The 12,738-nt window shown below is 42.5% G+C and overlaps 1 protein-coding gene across 1 annotated transcript in view; it reads left to right on the top strand.

Moving 5' to 3' along the window:
• The first annotated feature begins 286 nt into the window (after positions 1-286).
• The window catches only part of LOC138372267 (uncharacterized), a 50,605-nt gene continuing 38,153 nt past the window's right edge, over positions 287-12,738 (top strand). Inside the window, exons 1-4 of the mRNA XM_069337543.1 lie at positions 287-837; positions 1,059-1,179; positions 3,950-4,094; positions 5,361-5,524. Coding sequence (XP_069193644.1) covers positions 793-837; positions 1,059-1,179; positions 3,950-4,094; positions 5,361-5,524 — 475 coding nt within the window. The 5' untranslated portion in view covers positions 287-792. The remainder of the gene's footprint in view (positions 838-1,058; positions 1,180-3,949; positions 4,095-5,360; positions 5,525-12,738) is intronic.

The raw sequence follows: 12,738 nt of genomic DNA, 5'->3' as shown, positions 1-12,738 counted from the left end.
TTATTAGGACGAAACACTATATGTAAGTTAAAAACATACGAGGATTGTCTCGTCAGATTTATATTACATTGTTTCTCTTATCTCACTGTATATATATCCGGCTTCATCCCTTCTCTCTCTCTCTCTCTCTCTCTCTCTCTCTCTCTCTCTCTCTCTCTCTCTCTCTCTCTCTCTCTCTCTCTCTCTCTCTCTCTCTTTCTCTCTCCTCTCTCTCTGTGTCTCTCTCTCTCTGTGTCTCTCTCCTCTCTCTCTGTGTCTCAGTCTCTCTCTCTCTCTCCTCTCTCTCTTTCTCTCTGTGTCTCTGTCTGTCTGTCTGTCTGTCTGTCTGTCTGTCTGTCTGTCTGTCTGTCTGTCTGTCTGTCTGTCTCTCTCTCTCTCTTTGTCTGTCTCTGTCTCTCTCTTTCTCTGTCTCTCTCTTTCATTCTCCCCAGGTGTGGTCGTTCAACCTGTGGCTCCTACGACAAGTCCGCAACATCTGGTCATCTACTGAGCCGGCTTGTTCCGTGTGCCGGATATCCCCGTGCGCCGGAAACGTAACAGCCGTGACGCCAGGGGAATGAAAGTATCGTCCACAGATGGGGCTGTGAGCGGCGGTGTCCTGGCTGGGGTCACCAGTTTCTCGCCACAGTTCAGCCAGTGTCACCCGCGTCCAGTGAGGTGACGCTTGACTCGAGTTGGTGTCTTTCTCGCGGTCCTCGACGCCTCTATTTGGTGTCGTTCTCGCGGTCCTCGACGCCTCTATTTGTTGTCGTTCTCGCGGTCGTCGACGCTTCTCTTGGGGTCGTCTGACCGATGACACGACGACTTCGAAAGGTTCTCATTACAAGTCCTGAGAAGGTAAGGTACTTATCAAGAGAAAGCACCTGGAATGGGTATGATGACAGGAAGGGAGATGGAATAAGATTGATGGAACGGTGCTCAATCGCTTGAACCAACAGGGATTTGAACTACGATCTTGTCATAAGAAAGAACGTTGCATTTTTTTAGCGTCATATGTGCCTAAATCTTGTATTTATCGGTTAAAGTGGTATATTGCAAGATCTGGCCGTGTCCCGCAGGCTGGGGTGGAGAAGATGAAGCTGGTGACGGGAGCTGGAGCCCGACCGCTGGTAGTGGTGTTGGCAGTGATGGTGACAATAGTGGAGATGAAAGATGCAGCCGCCCGCATATACAATAGTGGTGAGTGATAAGAATCCAGCCACCATTCCTTAAACCTTTCTGTTTCTTTCTGCATTTATCCTCCGTAGAAGCTTTTTTTTTTAGGTATATGTGCACTACAGGTGTCTGAAGATGCATGTGTCCAGCAGAGCTGTTTAATCACTAATGTTATCAATCATGATATTGAATGAATAAGGTTTCCCACATGCGTGAATGATAATTACCTCCGCGTAACTACCCAATCATAACTATCACCCAATACGTCACAGTTTACACGGAATCGACGAATCGCGAGAACGGACTTGAGTTATGGAGTGCGCTGAAACCTCCAGGTGCTGTATAATAAATTTTGTGAAATATTTTAAGAGCATTTTGTATTATCTCAAATAGGAAATAAAGTTTGTTTAATTGTTCTTTATTTATTTTTCGAGGGAGAGGGACTACTTAATTTATATTTAGTTGAAAACACTCAGGACTCGTCTAGTTGCTCACCTAGATGTGCTTGCGGGGGGTGAGCGCTGGCTCTTTGGTCCCGCCTCTCAACTGTCAATCAACCAGTATTACATATTGATTGTTGAGAAGATCAGTCATGCCCACTGATGCTTGCGAGGTCAGTGTTGCAAATCTCTAGTATGAACTAGAGACTATTGCAAGCTAGTGTAAGATATGATTTGAAATGTAAAAAATATAAAATATAGATTTTGTAAGTTGATCAATCACTAAGAGATCAATCTTATATATTACTCAACTCTGCCGAACAAAATTTAGAAAACAATCAAGTTTGTACGAGAAAGTCATTTTTTGAGATAGAAATATCTGAAAGAAATATCTCAATTCGAAAGTAAAACTTTGACCTGAGCAAAAACTTGGAAAAGTGACACTATACATATTTTGAATAGATATAAAGAACACAATATTCAGTTATACAATATTGCCCAACTGTTTCTGTTCTAATTTGCTTAAATGGAGCCTTTTGCTGCTTTTAAATTAGTTATATTTGGTTCCTTTTCTTTAATAATTCGTACATATTTACGAACAATCCTGCCTGCACCTTTCCCATCAGGTACCTTTTCCACGGGTACCTTTCCCCATGGTTACCTTTGCAACGGGTACCTACCCAGGGGGATACCGTCTGCTGGGTACCTTTTCATTGGGTAGCTTTCCCATGGGGTCCCCTTCCCAGTGGGTACTTTTCGTATTGGTACCTTTTCCAGGAAGGTACCTTTCCCATCCTACCCACATGTAGTGACCTTATCCACCATGTAGTGACCTTACCCACCATGTAGTGACCTTACCCACTATGTAGTGACCTTACCCTCCATGTAGTGACCTTACTCACCATGTAGTGACCTTACCCACCATGTAGTGACCTTACCCACCATGTAGTGACCTTACTCATCATGTAGTGACCTTACCCTCCATGTAGTGACCTTACCCATCATGTAGTGACCTTATCCTCTATGTAGTGACCTTACCCACTATGTAGTGACCTTATCCTACATGTAGTGACCTTATCCTACATGTAGTGACCTTGCGCTCTATGTATTCTGTGTTTTATATTTCTAATAAGATAATATATTGCACATTTGCTGTATTATTTCATTTATGCATCTATCAAATCAATAGATCCATCTATTTATATACTCAGTTATATATGTGCGTCTATCATTGCATTTATCGGCATATGCCTGTCTATTCTTATATTTATCGGTGTGTCTACCATTTGATCTATCTGTATCTATCACGGAAATTTGTATCTGAATCTATATGTATCTGTCGTTGTGTTTATCTATCAGTATATATCTCTGTCTATACTCACCTGGATGTGCTTGTAGGGTTGAGCTAGGCTCCTGGCCCCGCCTTCCGAATATTCTTAGATTGATGCATTTACTCATTTCTCACGCTTTTAACATATTTATATATAAAATTCTGAGTCAAATGAGTTTCAACGATTTATGCATCTAACCTATTCCGTTTATTGACCGCTTTGACACTGAGAAAGTTCTTCCTGATGTTTCTATGACTCGTCTGCGTCTCCAGTTTCCATCTATGGTCCTTAGTTCAGTTCTTAGCTTTGAACAACGCTGCTTTGTCTATGTCAATTTCCCTTACAAATGTATATGTTATGTCCCCATCACATCAATATGCATCTCAATCTAACCTTGACTCGAATCTTCTCATTCGTTTTGCATCATCTGGAAACACAGATATGAAGGAGGCAATTTTCTGTCAGGTCATTGACGTATATTAGAAACGAGATGGGCACTAGAACCGACCCTTGTGGTACTTCGCTCCTATCCTCTCTCCACTCTGATGTCTCTGCTTTCACTGTGACTCTTTGCTTCCTTCCTGAGAGATACTCTCTGACCCACTTTAGAACTCTTTTCAGATACGTCACGCCAGCCTGTATCTATTTGTCCGTGTCTGTCTACCTGTCTGTATCTTTCTCTGTCTTCCTGTCTGTGTCTGTCAATCTGTGAATGTTTATCGTCAAGTCTTCAAGGCAACATGTCTATATCAATCCATTCATGAATTAACCCGGCCACTGAGGAAGGGATCGATGGCTGAAGCTATACAGACAATTATGTTTCAGACAATTATATACAAACAGACAATTAATAATGTTTCACTGGAAATAACTATGCGGTTTGTCCAAGTATGTAGAGAGCCATGACTCTTGATCTTTCTAGCCAGTCTTTCGGGAGTCACAGTATCGCAGATGTTGCTAAAGTCAAGTGACACAGTTACATCTATCCATTTGTATATTTATTCATCTCTCCATGACCCCAAGGTGCAGCAACCTGCTACACGGAGGTTGACCGAGGACTGAGGCTTCACAGTCACAGGGTGGACAAGTATGTGTCTGTCAGTTCCCTCAAGGACTGCCAGAGGGCCTGCGACCTCGCCTTCTTCTCCTGCATGTCCTTCTCCTACAGGTGAGAGAACTACAGGAACCCTTACAGTAGTCAGTGATGAAGACTTTATAGTGGTGGGTGTTAGAGACCTCAATAGTAGAAGTAGAAGTTGTAGAAAACACCTCATCTGTCCAGCACGCTGGACTTGTGATCCTGTGGTCCAGGGTTCGATCCCGGGCGCCGGCGAGAAACAATGGGCAGTTTTTTTTCACCCTATGCCCCCCCCTGTAACCGAGCAGTAAAATAGGTACCTGGGTGTTAGTCAGCTGTCACGGGCTGCTTCCTGGGGGTGGAGGCCTGGTCGAGGACCGGGCCGCGGGGACATTAAAGCCCCGAAATCATCTCAAGATAACCTCAAGATAGTAAAGCAACAACCATCTTTCCAATCATTTATCAACGTCTTTAATGAATCAACATTTATTTAATTGCAATTCAATGTATCCTTTGATCTATTTATATACTTCAATCACCTTTCCAGACAATGCACCTTAACCTTCCTTAGTTTTTCTACACATAGACGGTTTATGTTTCCTTGGATTAACTTTTCGTCATCTGTACATGTTCCAGGAATTTTTGTAAATTTTGCAAAATGGCGAACGAACGGTAACTGAATATTATAAATGAGACCAAACAAACGGGGAATTAAATTGAAAAAATATATTAGATGTCTTGCAATAACGTTGCAAGATATATTTTTTGGCATAAGGTCCCTGTTAATCCTCAGACTCTCGAAAGCTTCTCGCTTCCAGGTTTATAATTTTTGCCATTCAAGTGTTATCGGGATAAACCTTTAACATCATCAGAACTCGGAACCCATTTAAAGCTTTCGTTCACTTGAAAATCTAAATAGTCTTGTTTAAACTTTCAGTCTTCTGAATATATTTCCCCGTACTATTTTGATATCCTCGTAATATTGATTTTCAGTCCAGATATTAAATAATTTACAAATATTAAATAAAAGCGCTCGAGGACAGAGTCCAGAGGTACTCCATTTACAATGATTTCCTACTCAGACTTGGGTCCATTTATATTAATAATCTGTTTCACTGGAAATAACTAGGCGTTTGTCCAAGTATGTAGAGGACCATGACTCTTGATCTTTCTAGCCAGTCTTTCGGGAGTCATAGTATCGCAGATGTTGCTAAAGTCAACTTACACAGTTTCGTAATCGTCGCCATTGTAACAAGTCTTAGATACACGCTGCTTCCTCAGCGACTATCACTCTTCCTTGCTTCCTTAGTGACTACCACTCTACCCTCTTAGTGACTACTACTCTATCCCTCTCAGTGACTACCCCACTCGTGAGAGGGAGAACTGCCTTCTCTCCCGCGAAGACTCCAGGACCCTCAGCCTCAGGAATCAAAGAGATTTCTACCACGATATCGACTTCGTCTTCTACGAGCGATCGTCCGGACGAAACTGTCTTGGCGCCAACTATGGCAGCAACTATGGTGTCAACTACGGCAGTAACTACGGCGCCAACTACGGCAGTAACTATGGTGCCAACTACTTCGGCTACAATCGTGAGTACTTTGAAGTAGAAATGAGCTGTGTTTTCTCTGCTCTCTCTCTCTCTCTCTCTCTCTCTCTCTCTCTCTCTCTCTCTCTCTCTCTCTCTCTCTCTCTCTCTCTCTCTCTCTCTCTCTCTCTCTCTCTCTCCCCCTCTCTCTACATTTTTTTTAACCCAATACATACTTCTTGTATATCTCTATTTTGTTTTTATTAAACAGCTTAAATTTTCCTCTGAATTAACCTTCATTCAGTTGTGTGGGGAACTGTAAAGTTGATTCGCAAGGAAACTCATACTCTCGTTATTCAGGTACTGAACCCAGGGCCCACAGGCTGATGAGTCGGGTACTGAACCCAGGGCCCACAGGCTGATGAGTCGGGTACTGAACCCAGGGCCCACAGGCTGATGAGTCGGGTACTGAACCTAGGGCCCACAGGCTGATGAGTCGGGTACTGAACCCAGGGCCCACAGGCTGATGAGTCGGGTACTGACCCAGGGCCCACAGGCTGATGAGTCGGGTACTGAACCCAGGGCCCACAGGCTGATGAGTCGGGTACTGAACCGGGTGGTACTTCAGACGCTAGCAAACAAAATGCTACGAAATCTATAAGGCTAAAACCCTGCATCTTACACGCCGCGTAGTTGAGACCGTGAGCACTAATTGCAGCAAGGGTAGTTGTAGTAACAGTAGTTGTAGCAAGAGTAACATCAGTGACAACAATTGGGATAGCAAAATGAATATAGGTTCATGTTGCGGCCACTATGCAATTGACAAAGGGATGAGCGCCGCACGAGGTCAACTGGAAACCTTGAAACACATATAATAGCGTTAGTCACTCTTTGTGCACATTTCGGACGCGCCCTTTGTGACACAAGAGAACCCCTGGATTTCAGATAGAAAAAACACCGAGCGACCTTTGGAGAATAGTGGTGCTCGTACCTCCCTTGAGGTCCTGGGGTCTCCTGGGGTCACGTGGGGTCTCCTGGGGTCACTTGGGGTCTCCTGGGGTCACTTGGGGTCCTGTGACATCACGACCTGTCCTGATCGTCCAGGCTATGGCTGTCCCTAACCCATCCTGAAGCTATGCTCGTCTAAACTGCAATCTTCCTAGGGGTGCATGTGTGAATTTTGGTCGTATATTTTAATAAGTATTTTCTAAAATACAAGTTATTGTGTTATATATTTTAGTTGTGTAGATAGGCCTACGGTAGGTTAGGGTAGGTGTTTTAATTGTTTTAATTAGTGTTTTAGTATGGTAAAACTTATGAATGATCCTTTAGGGATGGAGTGCAGGTGGTATGTCAGAAAAGTGGTAGAATTCACTTGTTTAGAAAATATTCGTACTCGTAGACAGAGACAAATTCAATTGGGTAATTTAAATACATTTACATTATTGTAAATGTATTTAAAAGTGGCAATATTTTATTCACAAAGGCCCTTTTTTAATGAATTATTTCTCTCTTTCTCTTTACTCTGCTTTATATTCATTCATCTGATGAATATATGAAGGAGTGTTTTTAGAGAAAATATTTTTCCTTCGGTAAAACTGCCACTTTAACAACACATGATCAGCAAACAAGGAAAATATCCGTCTAACTTGATCAAACTTGATCAGATTTGATCCAACTCCCAGACTGCTCTTGAATAACTGTAGATTCAAGGTATCGGGGAAGATATAGAAGGATAGATGTTATTACAAGTGGCAGCTTATTACAAGAGGCAGCTTATTACAAGAGGCAGCTTATTACAAGAGGCAGCTTATTACAAGAGGCAGCTGGCTAGTATCGAGGTCTGCCATCATCAGTACTGTACTGGGAGTGTTGGCGACACAAGCTTTCTAAAGCACCTGACGTAGTTATATACACATGTGCATAGCAGCGTAACCGAGCAAAGATGTGGGATACGAGTGAACACCCTCATCAAAACACCAAGAATGAAATACAACAAAAATAAAGCTTTCGATTTCAAAGGAAATATTACAAGAGTTTGCAGAATCGGGTGTTAGCTCCTGGTCCTCGCCTGTCAGGTGGTGTAATGCAATTAATCGCGTCCCAGTTTTGTTCGTGTCTGCCTTTCTTACTCTAGATGACGTTAGTCTATTTTTTATAGTTTCAGTTTGCTTCGTTTGCTCACTGCCTTTACGATTAAGAAGTGTTCCTTCACATCTCTCTCAGTCAATTGCGTGTCTAACTTCCATAAATGTCTTCTCAAAGTGTCCTCCCGAGCCAAATTATTTTTTATTACATTTTTCGATATTAATTGAATGGCTGGATCACGTTCTGTTTATATTTTCTAAAAGCTACATTAGGTTAAGATCCATCAGTATATACTCGTAACTCAGTTCTTCTAATTAATCAGTGAGGAGAGCTGCTTACTGCAGAGTTTATCTGAAGCTTATATGTGAGTCTCTTGTGTGAATTGTGTAGGAAAACCTTCTGGCAGTCAAGGTTGATGCAGGTAGCCCATCCTTCTTTCTCATGTGTCACCAATATCATCATGTCACTGATCTCCAAATTGTTCGTTAAACATAATCCACCATTCCTGAATCCAAGTTAGTGATGGAAATTTATATAAATCCAACTTTTCTAAATATTCTATTAGCGTTTTCTTAATCCGTCTCTCGATTACCGAACATGTAATGCTTCTTAGAAATTCCTGCCTGTATTTGATTGGCTCCTATCACTCTCCTTTCTTGTAGATTGGTATCAAGTTTGGCCTTTCCACACCTCTGGCAGTTCACACCGTTATAATAAAGAGTTGAAGACGATAGTAAAGGATTTACTCAATAGATCTTCTACTTTATTAAATATACATGATGAATTTCCGTCTAGTATTAAGGCTTTTGTTCCATCCAAAACTCCAAAACGTCATCTCCCTCTCTGGGGGTCTTTTCTAAGTACTGAATCCTTTATTCAAGAGAGTCTGCTCTTCAAAGTTAATTCTGATTTCTGGTCAAATTTTGAAGATTTATCGAATCTTCTTGTTGAGAACTTTAGAACTTTATTGTGACCATTTGTATGTTCATCCTCTCTAATCCTTTTTCACATCACCTGATTATTTACAGTCGTGTTCCTTACGATCGTGCAAGTGTCTGGGATGGTCCTTAGCCTTAGTTGCTATATCATTCTTAAAAGTCCAGTTCACTCAAGACGGGAGTTCTTCCGTCTTGACTGGAATGTATATGTGAGAATAAATATATATGCAAATGCTCGGATTTCTGAATATGAAAACAGGCACGAGAGAGAGAGAGAGAGAGAGAGAGAGAGAGAGAGAGAGAGAGAGAGAGAGAGAGAGAGAGATAGAGTGAGAGAGAGAGAGAGAGAGAGAGAGAGATAGAGTGAGAGAGAGAGAGAGAGAGAGAGAGAGAGAGAGAGAGAGAGAGAGAGAGAGAGAGAGAGAGAGAGAGAGAGAGATAGAGTGAGAGAGAGAGAGAGAGAGAGATAGAGTGAGTGAGAGAGAGAGAGATAGAGTGAGAGAGAGAGAGAGAGAGAGAGAGAGAGAGAGAGAGAGAGAGAGAGAGAGAGAGAGAGAGAGAGAGAGAGAGAGGGAGAGAGAGAGAGAGAGATTGCATGTTTAGCCTCCAAATCCCAATTACAGGCGATACTGTGAAGCTTTTTTAACTCCACGTTATGGCGAGTGTGGTCATTCAAAAATGACCCTCTTAATGTGATGGCATAGAGTGCCATATCAGATACCACGAGAGGCGATCTGTTCCGTATATCCACTGTCCACACGGCTCCGCTGCTACACGGGTGGTTACTGAGGACCAGGCGAGGGAGAACAGCCCCTGTGTTCCCCCGCTACAGAGGTGCTCCCCGGACACACAACAAGGGAATCGAACCCCTCAGACTCTATCTCTCTAGGGGACCCGCGAGCCTCCGCCCACATGATCCGTGGCTCCATCAACCAGTTCCGTTTACAACAATTTAACGCCCAGTTCCCCCAGCTGTCATTATCGCATCATAGCCATTGTTAACCAGATTGTTTGCGATGTAAACATAGCCAGCTTCACTATAAAACATTTATGTAATCAATGTTTAGGTGATGTGAAAAATTCGTGTAAATGTTATAGAATTCTGGCGAATATTTCGTCCAAGTTGAGGCGCGGGGAGCCAACCCATCCAGTTGAGGAAGACAAATGTTTTGTGGTCGCGTTTATAGTCCTGGATGTCAGTTATGTGGGTCAAAGTTCCTGCTGTATTAAACACTTTTATTTATATTGTATTGTCGTTAAAGTTTCTGCTGCCTTATACAAACTTTCATGAAAATACAATATTAATGAAAGTTTCTGCTGCAATATACGAACTTTCATTGATATTCAATACATAATATTCTGCAAACTGAGATGCCTGAATGCTAGTGTGTCTGTAACGTTTCAACACAAGAGAGAGAGATACAATTCTTACTGTTACACACTTTTTTAACGTTGACCTTTATAGTACTTGTAATTATGTACGGATTTAGGTCTTCTTAATAAGACGGAATGAATTTTTATCTTAGCGATTAGCGATAACGTAGAGCACAGTGGGGGGTATCTCCCTGCAGGGTATACTGAGTGAAGGGTATTCTGAATAGTATACTGAACCGTCTTCCTGCAATGTATACTGAATCCTCTCCCTGCAGTGTATATTGAATCACGTCTCTGCAGGGTACACCGAGTCATATCATTGAAGGATATACTGAATCATCTCCCTGCAGAGCACACTGTATCACCTCTACAATGAACTGTGATACCTGAAGCATCTTCACCGCCCATCCCGGCGCACCACTCACCAACACGCAAATTACCAACTCCTAACTACCCACTTAGCTAGATTCAGGCGTTGGGACCGCGTTAGGAACTAGAAAAAGAAGGCATTCCTCCGAGTTTCTTCGTGACTACTCGCGCACTCTGTAATTAGGAATCATAGCGTGAACGTGTCAGAGGAATAATTCACTCTGAGCTCGACTCGTAATACTTGCATACACAAAACATGGTAATTTGTCCTTGTTGTCAAGGTCGCCGGAGGAGGAGGAGTCCACACCTCACCTGTGTACGAGTCATCTTCCTCCTGCCTTCCATCCTGCCTCTCATCTTCTCACTCTCTCCCTCTCTTCACCATTTCTTTTTCTATCCCTCAGTCTCTCCATCTCACTTTCATCCCTCCTTCCCAGCACCCTTGTTATGTATTCTTTGATTTGCAGTATCAGTGGTTAAACAATTTGAACCTAGTAATAGTGATGGTTTTAGAAGTAATGTTGATGTGTGTGTGTGTGTATAGTGATGTTATTAATGGGTAGCATTATAATCATCGTCGCATTACAGCCATTGGTAATGAGGGGCAATGACCCTCTCTCATTACTTTTGTAGAAACGGATTTCCGATTGACGCTTTTCAAATTTGTTGATGCGTAGAAGTGTGCTGGTCAACAGGAGCTGGAATGAATGGTTGACTCTGCCACTTATATCTCTGAATTTTACATGCAACAATGAAATAGCAATGTCAACATCCTCTCACGTATGCAAAAACGACAAACACATCTCTCGTTGGATTGCAATGTTGTATACTAAAGTCCCTGGAAGACTAGGGAGTCTCTAGAGTCACTACTAGAGTCTTGTAGTTCGTAAAGTGACTGGGAGAAGATTTAGGACACGTCCTCAGCCTAGGTCGCCGGGAGCCGGTCGGAGCCGGTCGGCCGAGCGGACAGCACGCTGGATTTGTGATCCTGTGGTCCTGGGTTCGATCCCAGGCGCCGGCGAGAAACAATGGGCAGAGTTTCTTTCACCCTATGCCCCTGTTACCTAGCAGTAAAATAGGTACCTGGGTGTTAGTCAGCTGTCACGGGCTGCTTCCTGGGGGTGGAGGCCTGGTCGAGGACCGGGCCGCGGGGACACTAAAAAGCCCCGAAATCATCTCAAGATAACCTCAAGATAGCCTATCAAAGTGGGAAATCTTTTTCTTTGACCAATCAAAGAGTCAGTAAGGTTCACTTTCCGAAGCGCCCTAACCAACGCTTCCATCCACAGAGTTCTGCTACTAGCACCGTAAACTTCAAATGGACTTGTTTAAATTTTCGAGGAAAAGTTGAATGGCTTGAGGAGGATGGAAGTAAGAATTGGTAATGTTGATGCCCACGATATTTGTGTCTTCTCACACGGTGTCTAACCATGTCCAGATTTACCAGTTTCATGATGTATTCACCGTCTCTCCTGGAACTATATCTTAGAGTGAAAGAGTGCCAATGGTACTAAACTTCCCTTACAGTTAGACTCGGAAATGTAGGTAACCTTAAGACAATGCATTGAGGGCATTGCCCTCAATGCATTGAATGAGGGCATTGCCTGCATTCTTATCCACGTGTACTTCTGCTAATGAATAAATGGAAAGAAATTCTGCCAGAGTACTTAAAAGATTCCGCTGGGACTCATCATTTTAAGTTATTTGAAGAAGTCAAAGGTTACTAATGAAATCTTTTTCCCACCGACCGACTACTAAAAACTGCGAGCAGACTCTCTAAGATAGTTACATATTGGAGAATGTCATCTTAATATTACCAGAGTTAATTTCCACGAATGATGAAGCTCAACTTCCTGACTGTGGTAGCTCCTTATGCTAGGGATTTACTGTTATCTTCCGAAATGTATTCGTGTGCCAGCACCTATAGACCCTCAGACCCTTAGTGTTCGTTTTGCTCTTCACCTTTACACCCGAGCAGAGGTGTATCATTGGCATTGCTTCGGCAGACTAATACAGCTTCCATAAATCACATCTGCAGAAATCAGGGAAAAGATTGCTAGACATGAAGATATAAATAACATGAAAATGTATTTGAATACAATCAAATGTCCAGCATTAAGAAGATTCCATTCCCCACAGAACTATTTAGATACAAAATACATATATAATAGATGCTTATTTCCAAATATTTAAATTCATTCCAGTTTCATTGATGACATTCCTCGTGTCACACGCATATTTCTGCTCCAGACGGTCACTGACTTGAACACTGCTCATCGTTCGCTCCAGGATACAGATAACGTCTCTGCATATTATCACGAGACGATGGGTAACTCGGCCGAACAGACCACATACTACAGTCTGAGTTATGGGGCCTTGAAGTAGCTAAATACCTGTAATTTTTACATGGCAAAATCACTGTATCCTTGATCAAGAT

Source organism: Procambarus clarkii, chromosome 38 (assembly GCF_040958095.1).
Source record: "Procambarus clarkii isolate CNS0578487 chromosome 38, FALCON_Pclarkii_2.0, whole genome shotgun sequence".
Taxonomy (NCBI): Eukaryota; Metazoa; Arthropoda; class Malacostraca; order Decapoda; family Cambaridae; genus Procambarus; species Procambarus clarkii.
The sequence above is the reverse complement of the archived record's forward strand: the minus strand, read 5'-3'. Positions and strand labels throughout refer to the sequence as shown.